The sequence below is a fragment of the Chlorocebus sabaeus genome, chromosome 6 (genome assembly GCF_047675955.1).
Source record: "Chlorocebus sabaeus isolate Y175 chromosome 6, mChlSab1.0.hap1, whole genome shotgun sequence".
NCBI lineage: Eukaryota > Metazoa > Chordata > Mammalia > Primates > Cercopithecidae > Chlorocebus > Chlorocebus sabaeus.
The window spans coordinates 12,038,064-12,060,699 of NC_132909.1; the positions used below are offsets into that span (position 1 = coordinate 12,038,064).

The window sequence follows — 22,636 nt, forward strand, 5'->3', positions numbered from 1 at the left end:
TCCAACCGACTCCCCTTTCCTTCCCCGGTCACCAGGAGACGGCAGCGGGCGGGCTGACCTGTAAGGAGGAGCGGAGCCCCCAGACCCTGGCACCTATTGGAGAAGATGTCGTGAAGACCCCCAGCCCGGCTGCCGAGGACGCCAGGGAACCCGAGGCCAAGGGGAACAGCTGACGGGGCTGGGGGCGGGGAAGGGGGATGGGACGGGGACGCGGGGCTGGGGGACAGGGCGGGGCTTGACCTGCAGGTGCTTTGCCTTAAAAAGAAAAATAAAAGATGTGAACTTGGGCAAGTTACTGAAAAGAAAAAGGGTGGGCCTGGGGCGTGGGTGCTGTCTCGAGTCTGGCGCGACGTCCGCCGTGGGGCTGCGCGGGATCGGGAGTGCGCGCCGCCCGCCCGGAGCCCGCGCGGAACCCACCTTGGCCCGGCTCCCGGCGCCCTCCCCGGGTAACGGCCCCGCTTCCGGTGCTCAGAAACCGGCGGTGTCCACAGGTGGCTCGCTTGGCTTCCTTGTCTGTAAGCCTTTCTCCTAGAGGTCTGTTCCTCCTGGCGAACCATGGGGGACCTGCCGCCCTACCCTGAGCGACCTCCCCAGCAGCCCCCGGACCGGAGGACTTCCCAGGCCTCCCAGAGGCAGTACAGTCGGGACCAAGTTCAGCCCCCGGCAGCGGACCCCGAGGAGGGGCAGCAGATAGCGCCAGACGCCCAGCGTAACACCCCGGGTTGGTCACAGAGGGGCAGCCTGTCCCAACAGGAGAGCTTGCTGATGCCCCGGGCCTTCCAGGCTGAGGAAGCCCGGATAGGTAGCATGGAGTACCCATCCATGAACACGGGCTTTCCCTTGGAGTTCCAGCCCCAGCCTTACTCGGATGAAAGCAGGATCCAGGCCGCCGAGGTCACCACCAGCCTAATGCAGCGGCTCCAGCAGGGCCAAAGCAGCCTGTTCCAGCAACTGGATTCCACCTTCCCGGAGCCCCCAGTCAACCCCTTGGACCCGTTCAACCTCTACCAGACAGACCATTTCTCTGAAGGTGCCCAGCACGGGCCCTATATCAGGGATGACCCTGCCCTTCAGTTCTCGCCCTCTGAGCTGGGCTTCCCACGCTACAGTGCCGAAGTGCCTGAGCCCGAGCCTCTGGAGCTGGCCGTGCAGAACGCCAAGGCCTACCTGCTGCAGACCAGCATCAGTTGCGACCTCAGCCTGTGAGCAGGGGCTAGGAGTGGGGCGGGTGGGGGACCCAGGCAGGGAGGGGCCCCACCCAGGTCCCTGCCTCAATCAGTCAGACAAGGGATCATCCCTCATGGAAAACCAATGACTGCTCCCAGCCTCTAATTCAGCTAAGAGTCGGAATCAGTGCCAACAACAGCTAGCATTCACTTCCCAGACATGTGCCGGCACTGCGCACACTCACACCTAATTCTCAGGGAGATGAGCACATCAGCTCATCCTGCTTTACAGAGGAGGAGACTGAGAAGACATGGAGAAGTTGGGTCGCTTACCCAAAACTACACAGCTAGGATGTGGCAGAGTCAGGATTCCAGAACACGTGATTTGGCTCCCCAAGTCCTCTTGCTTTTGTTTTGTTTTGTTTTCCCCCAGACATAGTCTCACCCTGTCGCCCAGGCTGGAGCCTGGAGCACAGTGGCGTGATCTCGGCTCACTGCAACCTCTCCCTCTTGAGTTAAAGTGATTCTTCTGCTTCAGCCTCCCGAGTAGCTGGGGTTACAGGCGTGCTCCACCTCACCCAGCTAATATTTGTATTTTTAGTGGAGAGAAGGTTTCACCCTGTTGCCCAGGCTAGTTTCAAGTTCTTGACCTCAAGTGATCTGCCCATCTTGGCTTCCCAAAGTGCTGAGATTGCAGGCATGAACCACCATGCCCAGCCCTCCTGAGACCCTCTTATCCTGCAACTAAACCTCCCTGCCTGAGGAAGATACTTGCCAAAGCCACTTAGCTGCAGTCACAATACACTGCTCTCAGTCTCCATTAGATGCCTAGGATGCTCTCTTTATAGGGGAGTGGGCAAGAAATAGAAAAAGTGATCAACTGAAGCTAAGGGCTCAGGTCAAAAATAAGGAAGGCTAAGAGGGCTAGGGAACACATAAAATAGTGGGGGTCTGACCAGGTGTGGGGGCTCACGCCTATTATCCCAGCACTTTAGGAGGCCGACACGGGCGGATCACCTGAGGTCAGGAGTTCAAGACCAGCCTTGCCAACATGGTGAAACCCCATCTCTACTAAAAAATACAAAAATTATCAGGGCGTGGTAGCATGGGCCTGTAATCCCAGCTCCTTCAGAGGTTGAGGCAGGAGAATCACTTGAACTCGGGAGGCAGAGGTTGCGGTGAGCCGAGATCATGCCACTGCACTCCAGCCTGGGCAACGGAGCAAGACTCCGTCTCAAAAAAATAAATTGTGTGGGTCAGAGAAGGCCTGTCCAAGGAGGTGACATTTGATTAGGGCCCTGAAGGAGGTGAGGGAGAGCATCTTGCAGATAACTGGAGGAAGAGTGAGCCAGGCAGAGCGCACGACAAATGCAAAGTCTCTGAGGCTTGCTGTTTTTGGGGAGCTGGTATGTCTGGAACCAAGGGAGGAAGAGGGAGAGCGGGAGAAATGAGATTGATGAAGTAATGGTTCTTACTAAAGCACAAAGCTGGCCCTATCCCTCCAATGCTCAGAATCTGCTATGGCTCCCCATTGCCCGTGGGGGAAGCTCAGACTCCTCACTGCAGCCTTCAAGGCTCCTGACCTGAGACATACAAGGCCTTGCTCATGCCAGTAATCCCAGCACTTTGGGAGGCCGAGGCAGACAGATCACTCAAAGTCAGGAGTTCGAGACCAGCCTGGCCAACATGGCAAAACCCGTCTCTACTAAAAATACAAAAAGCCAGGCGTGGTGGCACAGGCCTGTGATCTCAACCACTCAGGAGACTGAGGCAGGAGAATCACCTGAACCGGGAGGCAGAGGCTACAGTGAGCCAAGATCGTGCCAATGCACTCCAGCCTGAGCAACAGAGTGAGACTCTGTCTCAAACAAACCAACAAACAAAAGGCCTTATGTGGTTCAGCCCCTGCCCACTGTCCAAATTTCATTTCTAGTCACTACCTGCTCCTTCCTCGGATCCTAGAATCTAGTCAGAATTAACCTCTGGCTATTCCCCAAGTGCCAGCTTTTCAGAGCTTCAGGCTGTCTTCCTGAGAATCCCTAGCCAAAGTCTCACCTCTTCTCACCCTTCCCAGCTTCCATGATGGCCCAACACCACACCCAAGACTGCCAACAAAACAGTTTCCGCATAGCAAAAGGTGACACATAACATGCTTGGAAATCAGACCAACTTGGTTTCAAAGGCTGACTGTGACCGGGCCCAGTGGCTCACACCTGTAATCCCAGCAGTTTGGGAGGCTGAGGCAGGCAGATCACTTGAGTCCGGAAGTTTGAGACCAGCCTGGGCAACATGGCAAAACCCCATTTCTACAAAAAGTACAAAAATTAGCCAGGCATAGTGGCACACATGTGTAATCCCAGCTACCGGGGAGGCTAAGGTGGGAGAATCACTTGAACCCGGGAACCAGAGGTTGCAGTGAGCCAAGACCGAGCCACTGCACTCCAGCTTGGGCGACAAAGTGAGACCTTGTGTCAATAAAAAGAAAAATACAAATGCTGGCCAGGCACAGTGGTTCACGCCTGTAATCCCAGCACTTTGGGAGGCCTAAGTGGGCAGATTATGAGGTCAGGAGTTTGAGCCCGGCCTGGCCAACAAAGTGAAACCCCATCTCTACTAAAAATACAAAAATTAGCTGGGGATGGTGGTGCGCACCCATAGTCCCAGCTACTCAGGAGACCGAAGCAGGAGAATCGCTTGAACCCAGGAGGCAGAGGTGGTGGTGAGCTGAGATCACACCACTGCACTCCAGCCTGGGCAAAAGAGCAAAACTTTGTCTCAAAAATAAGAAGAAGAATATAAATGTTGGCTAGGTGTGGTGGCTCATGCCTGTAATCCCAACACTTTGGGAGGTCGAGGAAGGCGGATCACCTGAGGTCAGGAGTTTGAGACCAGCCTGGCCACCATGATGAAACTGTCTCTACAAAAAATACAAAAACACTAGCGGGATGTGGTGGTGTGCACCTGTAATCCCAGCTACTTAGGAGGCTGAGGCAGGAAAATCACTTGAACCCAGGAGACAGAGGCTGCAGTGAGCCAAGGTCGCACCACTGCACTCCAGCCTGGGCAACAGAGCGAGACCCTGTCTGAAAAATAAATTTAAAAAATAAAATTGCAAACCCTCTCCCATCCCTGGCAGCCCTAGGCCCCATTCAGTACTTTATGTGTCACCCTATAAATTGCCACCCCATGCCTGACACGCTGTATATATTTTGCTTGTTTGATTAGTCTCAGTCTCCATCATAAGAATGTCGGCTGGGAGGCCACACGTGGCGGCTCACGCCTGTAATCCCAGCACTTTGGGAGGCCGAGGCGGGCAGATCACCAGGTCAGGAGATCAAGACCTTCCTGGCTAACATGTTGAAACCCCGTCTCTACTGAAAATACAAAAAATTAGCCGGGCGTGGTGGCAGGCACCTGTGGTCCCAGCTACTTAGGAGACTGATGCAGGAAAACAGCGTGAACCCGGGAGGTGGAGCTTGCAGTGAGCCAAGATCGCGCCACTGCACTCCAGCCTGGGTGACAGAGCGAGACTCTGTCTCAAAAAAAGAATGTCGACCGTTCATGGTGGCTTATGCCTGTAATCCCAGCACTTTGGGATGCCGAGGCGGGCAGATCATAAGGTCAGGAGTTCGGGACCAGGCTGACCAACATGGTGAAACCCCGTCTCTACTAAAAATACAAAAATTAGCCAGGCGTGGTGGCCGGTGCCTGTAGTCCCAGCTACTCGGGAGGCTGAGGCAGGAGAATCGCTTGAACCCGGGAGGCAGAGGTTGTAGTGAGCAGAGATGCACCCCTGCACTCCAGCCTGAGCAACAGAGCAAGACACCATCTCAAAAAATAAATAAAAATAAGTAAACAAGGGGGGAGGGGGGAGGGATTGCATTGGGAGTTATACCTGATGTAAATGACGAGTTGATGGGTGCAGCACGCCAACATGGCACAAGTATACATATGTAACAAACCTGCACATTATCCACATGTACCCTAGAACTTAAAGTATAATAAAAATAAAAAATAAAAAAAGTAAAAAAATAAATAAATGTCAGCTACACCTGGGCAGGAACCTTTTCTGTTCCCTACTGTGTCCCCAGCACCAGGCACAGGGCCAGGCACATGGGAGCCGGCTCAGTGAGCTGAGTGAGTGAGGCCCCTCTCTTCCCACTCCTCCTGTGGGAAGCAGGTACGAGCACCTGGTGAACCTGCTGACCAAGATCCTGAACCAGCGGCCCGAGGACCCCTTGTCTGTCCTGGAGTCGCTGAACCGCACCACGCAGTGGGAGTGGTTCCACCCCAAGTTGGACACGCTGCGGGACGATCCCGAGATGCAGCCCACCTACGAGATGGCAGAGAAACAGAAGGCGCTGTTCACCCGGAGTGGAGGCGGTGCGGAAGGCGAACAGGAGATGGAGGAGGAGGTGGTGAGTGAGCCAGTCAGGAGAGGTGGGCATCAGGGTCAGTGGGAGCCCAAGCATACTTAGGGCACAGCCTGTGCCGAGGCCGGGAGGCAAAAGACAGCATTGGACAATCCAGTCACAAAATAACTTCAGTCTCGGCAGGATGGGGTGGCTTATGCCTGTAATCCCAGCGCTTTGGGAGGCCGAGGCGGGTGGATCACGAGGTCACGAGTTCAAGACCAGCCTGGTCAATACGGCAAAATCCTGTCTCTACTAAAAATACAAAAATTAGCTGGGTGTGATGGCGGGCACCTGTAATCCCAGCTACTCAGGAGGCTGAGACAGGAGAATCACTTGAACCCAAAGGTAGAGGTTGAAGTGAGCCGATCTCGCCACTGCACTCCAGCCTGCGCAACAGAACGCAACTCTGTATCAAAAAAACCAAAAAACCAAAAAAACAAAAACAACTTCAGTCTCATGGGTGCCCCCAGTGGAGGAGGCAGGACCAGGTCACAGGAGGCCTTGAACACCAGGCAAAGGATATGGGCTTTCTTCTGAGGCCACTGGAGCACCGCTGAATGGTTTGAAGCAAAGGAAAGGCTGTCAGCTCTGCTTTTTATTTTTTTAATTTTTATTTTATATATATATATTTTTTTTTTTTTTTTTAATATATATAGTTTTTTTGGCCGGGCACGGTGGCTCACGCCTGTAATCCCAGCACTTTGGGAGGCCAAGGCAGGCAGATCACGAGGTCAGGAGATCGAGACCATCCTGGCTAACACAGTGAAACCCCGTCTCTACTAAAAATACAAAAAATTAGCCAGGCATGGTGGCAGGTGCCTGTAGTCCCACCTACTCAGGAGGCTGAGGCAGAAGAATGGCGTGAACCCGGGAGGCAGAGCTTGCAGTGAGCCAAGATCGCACCACTGCACCCCAGCCTAGGCGACAGAGCGAGACTCCATCTCAAAAAACAGAAAAAAAAAAAAAAAATTAAAAAAAAATATATATACACATACATACACACACACAGTTTTTTCTTTTTTTCTTTTTTTTTGAGACGGAGTCTTACTGTCTCCCGGGCTAGAGTGCAGTGGCGTGATTTTGGCTCACTGCAACTTTCACTTCCTGAGTTCAAGTGATTCATGATTTTCCTTCCTCAGCTTACTGAGTAGCTGGGACTACAGGCAAGTGCCCCCACGCCCAACTAATTTCGGGGGGTATTTTTTGGTAGAGATGGGGTTTCACTGTGTTGGCCAAGCTAGTCTTGAACTCCTGACCTCAAGGGATCCACCCGCCTCAGCCTCCCAAAGTGCTGGGATTACAGGCATGAGCCACTGCACCCAGCTGTTTTTGTTTGTTTGTTTTAATCTTTTAATTGGATTTTTCACTTAAGCATACCCTGAGAAGCTCTGCTTTTTAGAAAGCTAAGTCCGGCTGCCAGGCAGAGATGGAGACTGGTCTCTCGTACCATCTCCTACTCCTCTCTCCAGAAAACGATTTTGCCCTGCAGACCTTTTCTGTGAAATTCAGTGCCTCCTGGAGTCTCTGGACACTGAATCAATTACTCCTTTTCTCCTAGCCTCAGTTTCTCAGTTTATAAATTGAGATCCACTAAGAACTGCAGCACCCAGGACTCATTAACATTCCACCGTCCTCAGAATACAAGATGCTCTTCGGCCGGGCACGGGGGCTCATGCCTGTAATCCCAGCACTTTGGGAGGCTGAGACGGGCAGATCATGAGGTCAGGAGATCGAGACCATCCTGGCTAGCACGGTGAAACCCCGTCTTTACTAAAAAATACAAAAAACTAGCCGGGCCTGGAGGCGGACGCCTATAGTCCCAGCTACTCGGGAGGCTGAGGCAGGAGAATGGCGTGAACCCGGGAGGCAGAGCTTGCAGTGAGCTGAGATCCGGCCACTGCACTCCAGCCTGGGCGACAGAGCGAGACTCCGTCTTTAAAAAAAAAGAATACAAGATGCTCTTCAACTCCTGCATGGGATCAGGTCCCAATAAATCCATTATAAGTCAAAAATACTGGCCGGGCACCGTGGCTCATGTCTGTAGTCCCAGCAACTTTGGGAGGCTGAGGTGGGCAGATCACCTGAGGTCAGGAGTTTGAGACCAGCCTGATCAACATAGTGAAACCCCATCTCTACTAAAAGTACAAAAATTAGTCAGGCGTGGTGGCAGGTGCCTGTAATCCCAGCTACTCGGGAGGCTGAGGCAGGAGAATGGCTTGAACCTAGGAGGTGGATGTTGCACTGAGCCCAGATTGCACCACTGCACTCCATCCTGAGTGTGAGAGCAAGACTCCATCTCAAAAAAAAAAAAAAAAAAAAAAAAACATAGGTCAAAAATGCATTTAATACCCTGATAAACCCACCCTAAAGTTGAAAACTCTAAGTCAGATTATCTTAAGTCTGGGACTGGCTATATTTAATTTCACAAACCCAGAATTGGATGATGCTTAAAATTGGGGCGAAGTGTTCTTTCACTCGTTCAACAGACTTTTGTTCTGGACTCTATGATAATTCTGACACCTGCTTGGTCCCCTGCCAAGAGCTTTAGGAGCGTGCTCTCATTTCATCATGTAACTCAAGCGCCAGGCGTTCATTCTACATGCTGTTACTCTCTGCGCACAGAGCCAATCACTGAGACATTGAGAATCACCAGCTGGAGGGCTTTTCTTTTTTAAATTTTAATTAATTGCGACAGGGCCGGCTGTGGTGGCTCACGCCTGTAATCCCAGCACTATGGGAGGCCGAGGCGGGTGGATCACGAGGTCAGGACTAAAATACAAACATTGTACCAAACACAAAAAAATACAAACTACAAAAAATGCACTAGAAATACACAAACTAGCTGGGCGTGGTGGTGCATGCCTATAATCCCAGCTACTGAGGAGGCTGAGGCAGGAGACTGGCTTGAACCCAGGAGGTGGAGGTTGCAGTGAGCCGAGATCATGTCACTGCACTCCAGTCTGGGTGACAGAGCATGACTCCGTCTCAAAAATAATAATAATTATAATAAAATAAATAAATAATAAAGATTTCGGGACTGATTGAATAATAAAGTGTTGGTGACAGCCTTGTGGCCACATGGATAGGGGCTGGCAGGCATTTCCCTGGGAGAGGGAAGGATATTGGTCTGTGGCCTGTGCAGATGTACATTACACTTCTTTCCCTGGCTTCTGAGCCAAAACTTTGCTGGCTTCTTCTTTTTTTTTTTTTTTTTTTTTGTGACGGAGTCTCCCTCTGTCACCCAGGCTGGAGTGCAGTGGCACAATCTCCGCTCACTGCAGGCTCCACCTCCTGGGTTCATACTATTCTCCTGCCTCAGCCTTCCAAGTAGCTGGGACTACAGGTGCGTGCCTCCACGCCTGGCTAATTTTTTGTATTTTTAGTAGAGACGGGGTTTCACCACTTTAACCAGGATGGTCTCGATCTCCTGACCTCGTGATCTGCCTGCCTTGGCCACCCAAAGGGCCGGGATTACAGGCATGAGCCACTGTGCGTGACCGTAAACTTTGCTGGCTTCTAGTTTCAGCCTGCTTGCCTTCAATCCCTTTCTGAGTCGCGCTCTCTCTCTCTCTCTCTCTCTCTCTCCTTCTTTCCTTTTTCCTCTTTTTCCTCCTCCTCCTCCTCTCCTATTCTTCTTCTCCTCCGCCCCACCCGTCCTCTGGCTGTGTGAATCAAGCAAATGGTGTAGATGGAGGCAGTGAGGGCAGACTTATTACCATCCTCTAACATCACTGACTCCTCCGTTCAAGACCCGTCTTCTCCCTTAACTTTCTGTGAAACATAGAGTTCGTGTTAGGAATGCATCAGGCTTCAAGTCACAGAAATCATGAATAAAAGTGGCTTCTTTGTTACAGGAGCAAGAAGGTCAGGGTGGGTAAGGCAGCTGAGCAATGCTACTGGGGACCAGGCAATTTCCACCGTTCATCACCACCACCATTAAGGGTGTAGTACTTTGTCTCTCGTGTGTTGCCTCATGGTCCCAAGATAGCTGCTGTGGCTCCAGATCTTATGTCCCCATTCCAGGCAGGAAGAATAGGGAAAGACAGAAGACAAAAGGCAAAAGATTTTCTCCTAGTGTGGTTTTCCCTTTTCTTCTCCATCAGGGACATCCTCTCCAATGGCTTTCCCTACATCTCACTGGCTGGCATGAGTGGCAGCTGAGTTACAGAATCTTTTAGGTTTCTTTCTTTTTCTCTTCTCTTCTCTTCTCTTCTCTTCTCTTCTCTTCTCTTCTCTTCTCTTCTCTTCTCTTCTCTTCTCTTTTCTTTTCTTTCTTGAGATGGAGTCTCACTCTGTCACCCAGGCTGGAGTGCAGTGGTGTGATCTTGGCTCACTGCAACCTCCACCTCTCAGGTCCAAGCGATCCTCCTGCCTCAGCCTCCCAAGTAGCTAGGATTACAGGCACCTGTCACCACGACTGGCTAATTTTTGTATTTTTTATAGAGACAGTGTTGGCCATGTTGGCCAGACTGGTCTCAAACTCCTAACCTCAAGTTATCTGCCTGCCTTGGCCTCCCTAAGTGCTGGAATTTTTTGAGACTGTGTCTCACTCTGTTGCTCAGGCTGGAGTGCAGTGGAGCAATCTCAGCTCACTGCAAACTCTGCCTCCCTGGTTCAGGTGATTCTCCTGCCTCAGCCTCCTGGGTAGCTGGAATTACAGGCGCCCGCTTGTATGACAGGCTAATTTTTGTATTTTCAGTAGAGACAGAGTTTCACCATGTTGGCCAGGCTGGACTCGAATTCCTGACCTCAAGTGACCAGCCGACCTCGGCCTTTCAAAGTGCTGGGATTATAGGCGTGAGCCACTGCACCCAGCCTCTTTTAGCTCTCTTGACTCTAGAAAAGTCTGGAAAAGGTAGACTAGGGAGCAGAGCTTCAGCATTCTCTCCTCTGCCCTCCACCCTACCCTGCGCAGGGGGAGACGCCGGTGCCCAACATCATGGAGACTGCTTTCTACTTCGAGCAGGCCGGCGTCGGCCTGAGCTCCGACGAGAGCTTCCGCATTTTCCTGGCCATGAAGCAGCTGGCGGAGCAGCAGCCAATCCACACCTGTCGCTTCTGGGGCAAGATCCTGGGAATGAACCGCAGCTACCTGGTGGCCGAGGTGGAATTCCGGGAGGGCGAGGAGGAGGCGGAGGAGGAGGAGGTGGAGGAGATGACGGAGGGTGGCGAGGTCATGGAGGCGCACGGCGAGGAGGAGGGCGAGGAGGACGAGGAGAAGGCCGTGGACATCATCCCTAAGCCCGTGTGGAAGCCGCCGCCCGTGATCCCCAAGGAGGAGAGCCGCTCAGGCGCCAACAAGTACCTGTACTTTGTGTGCAACGAGCCGGGCCTGCCGTGGACGCGGCTGCCCCACGTCACCCCGGCCCAGATCGTGAACGCCCGAAAGATCAAGAAGTTCTTCACAGGCTACCTGGACGCACCGGTCGTCAGCTACCCGCCCTTCCCGGGCAACGAGGGCAACTACCTGCGGGCCCAAATAGCCCGCATCTCGGCCGCCACGCAGGTCAGCCCGCTGGGCTTCTATCAGTTTAGCGAGGAGGAGGGCGACGAGGAGGAGGAAGGTGGTGCTGGGCGCGACTCCTACGAGGAGAACCCCGACTTCGAGGGCATCCCCGTGCTGGAGCTGGTCGACTCCATGGCCAACTGGGTGCATCACACACAGCACATCCTGCCGCAGGTGAGCGCCGGGACGCCCGCCTCCCACATGGCAGGGGCAGGGGGCTCGCGCATGACCCTGCAATACTGACCTCAAGCTCTTACTCTCTGCTAGGCAACTAATACTCATTCGTTCATTCATCTATCCATTCATTGGTTCAACAGATACTGGCGGATAATCCCGTCAGAAATCTTTGGGGACAGAGGCATTTTTTTTTCTTTTCTTTCCGTTTTTTTTTTTTTTTGGTGGGGGGGGGAACGGAGTCTCTGTCACCCAGGCTGGAGTGCAGTGGCGCGATCTCAGCTCACTGCAGCCTCCACCTCCCAGGTTCAGACAATTCTCCTGCCACAGCCTCCTGAGGCCCGGCTAATTTTTTGTATTTTAGTGGAGATGAGGTTTCACTGTGTTGCCCAAGCTGGTCTCAAACTCCTGAGCTCAGACAATCCGCCCGCCTTGGCCTCCCAAAGTGCTAGGATTATGGGCATGAGCCACTACGTCCGGTCCTTTTTACTTCTTCTTCTTCTTCTTTTTTCCTTTTTTTTTTTTTTTTGAGACAGTTTTTTGCTCTTGTGGCCCAGGCTAGAGTGCAATGGCGTGATCTCGGCTCACTGCAACCTCCACCTCCCTGGTTTAACCAATTCTCCTGCCTCAGCCTCCCAAGTAGCTGGGTGGCACGCACCACCACGCCCAACTAATTTTGTACTTTTAGGAGAGACAGGGTTCCTTCATGTTGGTCAGGCTGGTCTCAAACTCCTGACCTCAGGTGATCTGCCCGCCTCAGCCTCTCAAAGTGCTGGGATTACAGCACTTTGAGCCACCACGCCCAACTTTTTTTTTTCTTTTAACACATAGCATCTTGCTGTGTCACCCAGGCTGGCATGGAGTGGCACGATCATAATTCACTGCTACCTTGACCTCCAGGGCTCAAGCAATCCTCCCGCCTCAGCCTCCCGAGTAGCTAGGACTACAGGCACGTACCACCACAACTATGCCTGGCTAATTTGTTTTTTTCTTTTTCTTTTTTTTTTCCTGAGACAGATTCTCGATCTATTGCCCAGGCTGGAGTGCAGTGGCATGATCTTGGCTCACTGCAAGCTCTGCCTCCTGGGTTCACGCCATTCTCCTGCCTCAGCCTCCTGAATAACTGAGACTACAGGCGTCTGCCATCACGCCCGGCTAATTTTTTTGTATTTTTACTAGAGATGGGGTTTCAACATGTTAGCCAGTATGGTCTCCATCTCCTGACCTCGTGATCCGCCCACCTTGTGCTGGGATTACAGGTGCCTGACACCATGCCCAGCTAAATGTTATATTTTTTAGTAGAGACGGCGTATCGCCATGTTGGCCAGGCTGGTCTCAAACTCCTGACCTCGAGTGATCCACCCGCCTCAGTCTCCCAAAGTGCTGGGATTACAGGCATGAGCCACCGCTAGGGAGGTGAACCCGGGAGGTGGAGCTTGCAGTGAGCCTAAATTGCGCCACTGCACTCCAGCCTGGGTGACAGAGCAAGACTCTGTCTCAAAAAAAAAAAAAAAAAAAAAGAATCAATGAGTAGGTCAGGTGCAATGGCTCGCGCCAGTAATCCCAGCACTTTGGGAGACCGAGGTGGGTGGATCACTTGAGGTCAGGAGTTCGAGACCAGCCTGGCCAACATGGCGAAACGCCGTCTCTACTAAAACATACAAAATTTAGCCAGGCATGGTGTCAGGCACCTTAATCTCAGCTACTCGGGAGGCTGAGGCAGGAGAATCACTTAAACCAGAAGGCAGAGGTTGCAGTGAGCCAAGATCGTGCCACTGTACTCTAGCCTGGGCCACAGAGTAAAACTCCGTCTCAAAAAAAAAAAGAAAAAAAAAGGAATCAATGAGTGAATGAATGCATGAATGGGGGTCACACAGTCAAGAGTCTTCATCTCAATACAGCAGTTCTGTCGGCCCGTTTCCCACCTCCTCTTAACTGTGTGGCTAAATCTTGCCCTCTTGCCTGTGCCTGGGTCTCTGAGGACAAGGCTGTGCTTCAGTCCTGTTGGCCCTTCACCTCCCCCACAGGATGCAGGCTGGGCTCTGTGCACTGGGGCCATCACCTGAGCTTCCCTCCACCCCCAGGGCCGCTGCACTTGGGTGAACCCTTTGCAGAAGACAGAGGAGGAAGAGGACCTGGGGGAGGAGGAAGAGAAGGCTGATGAGGGGCCAGAGGAGGTGGAGCAGGAGGTTGGCCCCCCACTGCTAACGCCACTTTCAGAAGATGCGGGTAAGGAAACCCTCTCAGCCTGTACACCACTAGCTGGGGAGGGCTGGGAAGAAAGGGAGGGATGGCTGCACTGCTGGGGTCCATCTCCCCGGTCCTTCCCTCCCAGCCTCAGAGGCTCTCTCAGCTAAAAAATGGGTGTGATCACAGTGGCCCCATCAGGAGGTTCTGGGAACATGTCCATAGACTTGTGGCAATGGCCCAAACCTTAGGATATGGCCTTTTGCGTCCCATGTGGGCCTGGAGGGAGGGGGATGTAGTTGGGGAGCCCTCCCTAAAGACTGGAGCTGGGTGTGTGTGTGTGTGTGTGTGTGTGTGTTGTTGTTGTTGTTGTTTTGAGATGGAGTCTTGCTCCGTCGCCCAAGCTGGGGTGTAGGGTGCAATCTTGGCTCACTGCAACCTCAACCTCTCGGTTTCACACAATTTTCTCGTCTCAGCCTCCTCAGTAGCTGGTTTGCAAGCATGTGCCACCACTCCCAGGTACTTTTGTATTTTTAGTAGAGATGGGGTTTCACCATGTTGGCCAGGCTGATCTCGAACTCCTGACCTCAAGTGATCCACCTTACTCGGCCTCCCAAAGTGCTGGGATTACAGGCATGACCCACTGTGCCCAACCTGGAGCTGGATTTTGGATGAATGGACAGGAATTTCGTAACGTTGGGGCCTCAGGCACCCACAGGGAAGTGGAGAGAGAGACTAGGAGTGAGCCAGGGGACAAGTCCTGGATTTGAAGCCAGATCCTGCCAGGCTGTGCCCTGCCCTCTGCACCCTGATCTAAACCGATGGCCAACTCAGGAGCGGAATCACAGCGGCTCTTCAGTCTGGGGGCCCTGCTGGGCACCAGGCACTGCAGCAGGTGTGTGCAGACCTTGTCACCAGGCCTCACTGCCACCCTGCAACAAAGGCCAGATGAGTCTCCCCATTTCCTGGATGCAGCTAGCCAAGGTGAGTGGATCACCTGAGGTCAGGAGTTCGAGATCAGCTTGGCCAACATGGTGAAACCCTGTCTCTACTAAAAATACAAAATTAGCCGGGCGTGGTGGTGCACGCCTATAATCCCAGCTACTCGGGAGGCTGAGGCAGGAGAATCACTTGAACCCAGGAGGCAGAGGTTGCAGTGAGTCGAGCTCACGCCACTGCACTGCAACCTGAGTGACAAAGTGACAAGACTCTGTCTCCAAAAAAAAAAGAGCGTGCAAGAGAGAGTGTGGTCTGCAGCCGGGGTTCAAACACCGCAGCCCGAGCTGTTGGTGGCTGTAGTTCCCCTTATGCCCCTCCAGGCCTCCCTTATTGCTGCCTGCCTTCCTCCAGGGTGCAGTGCGGGGCCTGAGGGCCTTCCTGACCCTGCTGCCCCCTCTGCTGCCTCTCCGCCACAGAAATTATGCACCTGGCACCCTGGACCACCCGCCTGTCCTGCAGCCTCTGCCCACAGTACTCAGTGGCCGTTGTGCGCTCCAACCTCTGGCCCGGGGCCTATGCCTATGCCAGCGGCAAGTAGGTCTTCCCCCAGCCCCTCCCAGCAGGAGAATCCCTCAGGACTTCTTCAAGGCCTGGTTGGGCAACTCACCAGGGTGGGCAGAGATGGGGAGGGCCCCCTTCAGGAAGCCCCTAGGACTGACCCCCTCATAGCTCCTGTGAGTTTCACCAGGGCTAAAGTGGGAAATACCAGCCCACTAGGATGGGTCTTGGTGATGAGTCATGACGACAGCATGGAGAATCAGAGAGTGGGAGGGACTGGCTAAGGTCACACAGCACTTGTGGGATACGAACCTGGATCTCCAGCCCCCTGATGACAGGGACAGAGTCCTTCTCTGGGGAAGCTGACTCCTTCCCTGGGGCCCCCTGGACAGTTCTTCCAGTTTTTTTGTTTGTGGTTTTGTTTTGTTTGAGATGGACTCTCGCTCTGTCACCCAGGCTGGGTGACAGTGCAGTGACGCCATCTCAGCTCACTGCAACTTCCGCCTCCAAGGTTCAAGTGATTCTCCTGCTTCAGCCTCCCTAGAAGCTGGGACTACAGGCACATGCCACCACGCCTGGCTAATTTTTGTATTTTCAGTGGAGACAAGATTTCACCATGTTGGCCAGGCTGGTCTCAAACTCCTGACCTCGAGTGATCTGCCCACCTTGGTCTCCCAAAGTGCTGGGACTACAGGCGTGAGCCACCACACCCGGCCTGTTCTTCCAGTTGGAAGGCTCTTCTCTCTATGGAGCGGAAACCTTCCCTCCCACCACCAGTTGTTCCAGAAAGAATGGCAAGCTTGGGCCAGATGCACTGGCTCATGCCTGTAATCCCAGCACTCTGGGTTGCCAAGGTGGGAGGATTGCTTGAGCCCAGGAGCTCAAGACCAGCCAGGGTAACATAGTAAGACCCTATCTGTACAAAAAATAATAATAATAGGCCGGGCGCGGTGGCTCAAGCCTGTAATCCCAGCACTTTGGGAGGCCGAGACGGGCGGATCACGAGGTCAGGAGATCAAGACCATCCTGGCTAACCCGGTGAAACCCCGTCTCTACTAAAAAATACAAAAATCTAGCCGGGCGCAGTGGCGGGCGCCTGTAGTCCCAGCTACTCGGGAGTCTTGAGGCAGGAGAATGGCGTGAACCCGGGAGGCGGAGCTTGCAGTGAGCTGAGATCCGGCCACTGCACTCCAGCCTGGGCGACAGAGCGAGACTCCGCCTCAAAAAAAAAAAAAAAAAAAAAAAAAAAAAAAATAATAATAATAATAATAATAAATTTAAAACTCAGCTGGGCATAGTTGCACGGACTACAGATTCCCAGCTACTTAGGAGGCTGAGGCAGAAGGATTGCTTGAGCCCAGGCGGTCAAGGTTGCAGTGAGCTGTGATGGCACCACTGCACTCCAGTCTGGGTGACAGAGCAAGATCTTGTTTCAAAAACAAGAATGGCAAGCCGAAGTCACTCCCACATCCTCCCACCCAGTTGCGCACTCCCCACAGTCCTTCTCCTCCAGGCACCTGGCAGCCCTCTGCTCTGCCGCGTGACAGGGTTTGCAGCTGGAGGTGGGCGCACCTACCAGCTTTGTCCACCAGATGGCAGGACGATTTTTCCTAGAATTTCCTTTTTAATCTCAATGTGAACTGGGACTGTATTCGCTCCTGTATGAATCACAGCCGTGGTGGGATTGCATGTAATCTGGATACTTTAACACATTCCTGGCATTTATTTTTTCCTTCTCTGGAAGCTGGGAAGAGGCACATTTGCTTTTGCCAACTCCCTTATTCAGGCCATACCCCAATATGCCAACATTCCTCTGAAAGCAAATTATCCAAACTTGAGGCTCCACTTGTCCATCCATCCTCTGCCCCCACCCGCCCAATGCTCTTCTGTCCCCCCACCCATTGTTCCATTTTTTTTTTCTTTTCTTTTTCTTTCTTTTCTTTTTTTTCTTTTTTTTTTTTTTTTGAGATGGGGTCTCTCTCTGTCACCCAGGCTGGAGTGCAGTGGAGTGATCACAGCTCACTGTAGCTTCCACCTCCTGGCCTCAAGCAACCCTCCCACCTCAGCCTTCCAACATACTAGGATTACAGACGTGAGCCACTGTGCCTGGCCTCATTTTTAAATCTTTTCTTTTCTTTTCTTTTTTTTTTTTGAGAGGAAGTCTTATTTTGTTGCCCAGGCTGGAGTTTAGTGGTACGATCTCAGCTCACTGCAACCTCTGCTCCCGGGTTCAAGCCATCCGCCTGCCTCAGCCCTCCCAGTAGCTGGGATTACAGGCATGGGCCACCATGCCCAGCTAATTTTTGTATTTTTAGTAGAGATGGGATTTCACCATGTTGGCCAGGCTGGTCTCCAACTCCTGACCTCAGGTGATCCACCCACCTCGGCCTCTCAAAGTGCTGGGATTACAGGCGTGGGCCACCGCGCTCAGCTCTCTCTGCCTCTTTATCAGTCTCTGTCTCCCTCTCTCCCTACCTCTTAGTCCCCTCCCTTTCCTCCCATCTGTTCCTCTTCCTTCTCTAATTAAAATTCTGCAGAAAGGCTGAATTGGCTGGGTTAGGACTGGGCACTAATCTCCTTGTTCATTATCAATCTCCTCTTAGCAGAATATAGGCACAACCCAGGGAATTTTTTTTTGGAAATGGAGTCTCACTCTGTCACCCAGGCTGGAGTGCAATGGTGTGATCTCCGCTCACTGCAACCTTCATCTCTTGGATTTAATGGATTCTCATGCCCCAGCCTCCTGAGTAGTTGGGACTATAGGCGCCTGCTACCACGAGCAGCTAATTTCTATCTTTTTTGTAGAGATGGGGTTTCACCAGGGTGGTCTTGAGCCCCTGACTTCAGTTGATCCTCCCACCTCGGCCTCCTAAAGTGCTGGGATTACAGGCCTGAACCACCGCACCTGGCAGGGATTTTTGTCTAGTTTGTTTACTGCTGTGTCCCCAGCACATAAACATATTAGGTGGGACATAAATAAAATGTCACATATAAAGAAATTGATATCCAACATAAAATTATGTCTTACGTAAATAAAATAGGAGCCGCATATATAATTTAAATTTGTTTTGTTATTTTTAGTTACTTACTTCTTGATTTATTTTGAGACAGGTTCTCCCTCTGTCATCCAGGCTGGAGTGCAGTGGCATGATCACAACTTACTGTAGCCTCAAACTCCTGGGCTCCAGCAATCCTCCCACCTCAGCCTCCCCAATAACTGGAACCACAGGCATGTGCCACTGCAACTGGCTAATTTTTACACTTTGGGAGGTGGAGGCAGGCAGATCACTTGAGGTCAGGAGTTTGAGACCAGCCTGGCCAACATGGTGAAACCCCCAATGTACTAAAAATACAAAAATTAGGCCAGGCACCGTGGCTCATGCCTGTAATCCCAGCACTTCGGGAGGCCAAGGCGGGCAGATCACTTGAGGTCAGGAGTTTGAGACCAGCCTGGCTAACATGGTGAAACCCCATCTCTACTAAAAATACAAAAATTAGCTGGGTGAGGTGGTGTGCACCTATAGTGCCAGCTACTTGGGAAGCTGAGGTGGGAGAATCACTTGAACCCAGGAGGCAGATTTTGCAGTGAACCCAGGAGGTGGAGTTTGCATCTAGCCTGGGTAATACAGAGAAACCCAATGAGCACATTTCACCCTGCCATCCACAACTTTGCAGTCATGCTATGCACACGCTGGGTCCTACCCTTAAAGAAAGTTAAGGCTGGCCGGGTGCAGTGGCTCATGCCTGTAATCCCAGCACTTTGGGAGGCCGAGGTGGGCGGATCATGAGATCAGGAGTTCGAGACCAGACTGGCCAACAGGGTGAAACCCCGTCTCTACTAAAAATACAAAAATTAGCTGGACATGATGGTGTGTGCCTGTAGTCCCAGCTACACGGGAGGCTGAGGCAGGAGAATCGCTTGAATCAGGGAGGCGGAGGTTGAAGTAAGCTGAGATCGCACCACTGCACTCCAGCCTAGGCAACAGAGTGAGACTCTGTCTCAAAAAAAAAAAAAAAAAAAAAGAAAGAAAGTAAAGTCTGGGGTCTTTGAGGGAGAATTTCACAGTGTCTCACTGCCTCTCCAGAAAGTTTGAGAACATCTACATCGGCTGGGGTCACAAGTACAGCCCCGAGAACTTCAACCCTGCCCTGCCAGCCCCCATTCAGCAAGAGTACCCCAGTGGCCCAGAGATCATGGAGATGAGTGACCCCACAGTGGAAGAGGAGCAGGCTCTGAAAGCAGCCCAGGAGCAAGCCCTGGGAGCCACAGAGGAGGAGGAGGAGGGCGAGGAGGAGGAGGAGGGCGAGGAGACAGATGACTGAGGCCTGCCTTCTAGCCACTTTCCCCAAGCAGGTAGATAGCAAATTTCCCCTTAGAGGTCGTTAATATGTATTAATATTTTCACTGTTTGCTTCCTGTCCCCAGAGGGCAGGGATAGAAAAGGAAGGCAACTGCTTCAAATAAAATTTCTCCACGGCGTTATGGATGAGCCATTCATTCATTTGTTCACCACATCTGTTGACATGAACTCCAAGCTAGGGCTGTTGGGCCCTGCAGAGGGCACAGACATTGCCTGGCAGTCTCTGCCACCTGTTTGGTTTTTGTCGTTGTCGTTGTTTGAGACAGGGTCTCATTCTGTCACCCAGGTTGGAGTACAGTGGCATGATCTCAGCTCCCTGCAGCCTTGACCTCCCAGGCTCAAGCAGTCCTCCCATCTCAGCCTCCTGAGTAGCTGAGACCGCAGGTGCATGTCACCACATACACTAATTTTTGTAATTTTTGTAGAGACAGGGTCCTGAGTAACTAGGACTGCAGGCACAGGCCACCATGCCCAGCTAAATTTTTTCAATTTTTCGGGGTTTCACTATGAGATGGGGTTTATGTTACCCAAGCCAATCTTGAACTTCTGGCATCAAGCGATCTGCCTGTTTTGGCCTCCCAAAGTGTTGGGACACAGCTGTGAGCCACCGCGACCAGCCCCACCTGTTTTATTTGTTCGTTTACCTCGCCATCAAACCATTATTGAAATGCCTCCTGTCAGCCCAGCCCTGGGCTGGGGACACAGAGGTGACCAGCTAGTCGCAGCCCTGCCTTCCTGGGCCTCACAACACTATAGGGAGAGAGACTCATCTCCAGACAGTGACAGCCCAAATGGGGAAGCCCAGAGGACTGACAGAGCTCCCGAGCCAACTCTTATAAAGGGTCAAGAAAAGAATGGGGAAAGGCATTCCAAGGATAGGGAACAGAATGTGCAAAGACCCGAGGGCAAGAGAGTGTGATATATTGGGGTAGTTTTTCAAGCCTCATTTTAGGTGATAGATAGTGTGAGGAGTTAGTGGTGAGAGAGGAGATTGAAAAGAGGTTGACAGGGGCCAGATCACTTGGGGCTTAACTTTGCCCTAAGAGCACTAGGGAGCTACAGATGGGTTTTGAGCAGGGGAGGGCCCTGATCATATTCATGCTTTAGAAAGACCTCTCTAGGCCAGGTGCAGTGGGTCACACTCATAATCCCAGCACTTAGGGAGGCCGAGGTGGGCGGATCACCTGAGGTCAGGAGTTTGAGACCAGCCTGGCCAACATGGTGAAACCCTGTCTCTACTAAAACTACAAAAAAGTAACCAGGTGTGGTGGCAGGTGCCTGTAATCCTAGCCACTCAGGAGGCTAAGGCAGGAGAATCACTTGAACCCAGGAGGTGGAGGTTGCAGTGAGCCAAAATCGTACCATTGCCCTCCAACCCACATGACAAGAGCGCGACTCTGTCTCAAAAACAAAAAACAAAACAAAACAAAACAAAAGGCCTGGTGCTGTGTCTCTTGCCTGTACTCCCAGTACTTTGGGAGGCTGAGGTGGGTGGATCGCCTGAGGTCAGGAGTTCAAGACCAAGACCAGACTGCCCAACATGGTGAAACCCCATCTCTGAGCTGAGATGGTGCCATTGCACTCCAGCCTGGGTGGCAGGGCAAGATTCTGTCTCCAAAAAAAAAAAAGACAAAAAAACAAGGCCGAGCACGGTGGCTCACGCCTGTAATCCCAGCACTTGGGGAGGCTGAGACAGGCGGATCACGAGGTAAGGAGATCAAGACCACAGTGAAACCCTGTCTCTACTAAAAATACAAAAAATTAGCCGGGCGTGGTGGTGGTTGCCTGTAATCCCAGCTACTCGGGAGGCTGAGGCAGGAGAATGGCGGGAACCCGGGAGGCGGAGCTTGCAGTGAGCCGAGATCAAGCCACTGCACTCCAGCCTGGGCGACAGAGCAAGACTGTGTCTCACAAAAAAAAAAAAAAAAGACGGAAAAACAAAACAAACAAACCCAAAAACCTCTCTACATGCCAAGTGAAAAGTGGAAGTGGGGGTGAGACAGAAATCTGGGAGACCAAGAGACACGGTTGATGTGGGGGTGAGGGAAGGGCTCGGGTAGAGGAGGACCTTGGATCAGGGCTGCGGAGAACAAGGAACTGAGAAAGAGGAATTGCAGGTGGTTGAATGCAAAAGACTTGGAGGCTGTAAGCAGGGGAGAGTGAAGATAAATGGTACACATCTAGGAAGACACCCAGGTCTGTGACCTGGTTGACTGAGTGGACAGCAGATCTAACCCTAAGATGGTGATGCGAGAGAGGAGAAGGATTTGGTGTAAGACGTCAAGTTCATGGTAGGATTATTTTTTCTTTCTTTCTTTCTTTTTTAGAGAGACTGAGTCTGGCTCTGTCCCCCAGGCTGTAGTGTGGTGATGTGATCATAGCTCACTGTAGTCTTGATCTCCTGGGCTCAAGTGATCCTCCCACCTCAGCCACCTAAAGTGCTGGGATTCTGGGATTCCAGACGTGAGCCATTGTAGGATTTTTTTTTTTTTTTTTTTAAGTGTGAGATGCCCTTGGGACACTCTAAGGAGAAATCGTAGAGGCCATTGACTACGTGAGACTAGGAAGATCTATGATGGGGCTGGGTGACTTGAGCAGACATGGGGAGCACTGACTATGAGTAGGAGCTGTTGGGATCAGTGGGAGACTTTGGGCTACGAGTGGATCACTGGGACACTGGGGCACCGTGGGGATCAATAGAATTTGAGAATCAGAGGTGGGTTTTGGAGGACAAGTGAGGTTGTTGAAAATAAGAAAGTCATGGAAATATACATTGGAGGTTGGTGGAAAATATGAAGGATGTTTTGGGTTAGCATTAATCAATAGTGGGTCAGAGGAAGTCCTTTGAGTTGTGTGGGGACACAGGGATTTGGCGGGTCACCAAGGGTGGGGAAGAATGGTAGCAGATGCTGTGGTCATTCAGGGATTTGAATATGTCAGTGGGAAACATTGGAGGTAGGGGAGTGTATGTTGGGCGTCTAAGGAGAGACCAGGGTCACTTGGGGTCGGCTGTGACTTCATGGGAAGGCTGGACTATGGATGAGGGCTTCTTTGGTGGGGGGGGGGGGGTCCCTCCGTTGCTAGGCAAACGGTTCCCAGGGCGCGGTTGCTAAGGACTTGAGCTTTCTAACTGGCCACGCCTCTTTCCATTGCGGGATCCGCCTCCGCAGTCAACCACAAGTCGGTCACAGGCACAAAGACCGCGCCCACCTTCTCGCCCCGCCCACAGTCCCAGCACCGTTACCCGAGCGACCGTGGGGGTTCGTCCCGCCTCCGGACCTGGGTGCCAATCGAAGAGGCGTTGCCAGGGCGACGACTCCACCTTTTCCG

The 22,636-nt window shown here is 52.3% G+C and overlaps 2 protein-coding genes across 4 annotated transcripts in view; both read left to right on the forward strand.

Annotated features, from left to right (window-relative positions):
- The window catches only part of SYMPK (symplekin scaffold protein), a 48,809-nt gene extending 48,526 nt beyond the window's left edge, over positions 1-283 (forward strand). For all 3 annotated transcript variants that reach the window (XM_007997258.3, XM_073016271.1, XM_007997261.3), the window contains one exon: positions 36-283. In XM_007997258.3, coding sequence (XP_007995449.2) covers positions 36-173 — 138 coding nt within the window. In that variant the 3' untranslated portion in view covers positions 174-283. The remainder of the gene's footprint in view (positions 1-35) is intronic.
- RSPH6A (radial spoke head 6 homolog A) lies at positions 284-19,428 on the forward strand. Its single transcript, XM_037991858.2, has 6 exons — positions 284-1,202; positions 5,347-5,584; positions 10,497-11,261; positions 13,346-13,490; positions 14,864-14,981; positions 19,031-19,428. Exons 1-6 carry the CDS (start codon positions 556-558, stop codon positions 19,266-19,268), a joined length of 2,151 nt encoding a protein of 716 aa, XP_037847786.1. The 5' UTR covers positions 284-555; the 3' UTR covers positions 19,269-19,428.
- Positions 19,429-22,636: the final 3,208 nt, after the last annotated feature.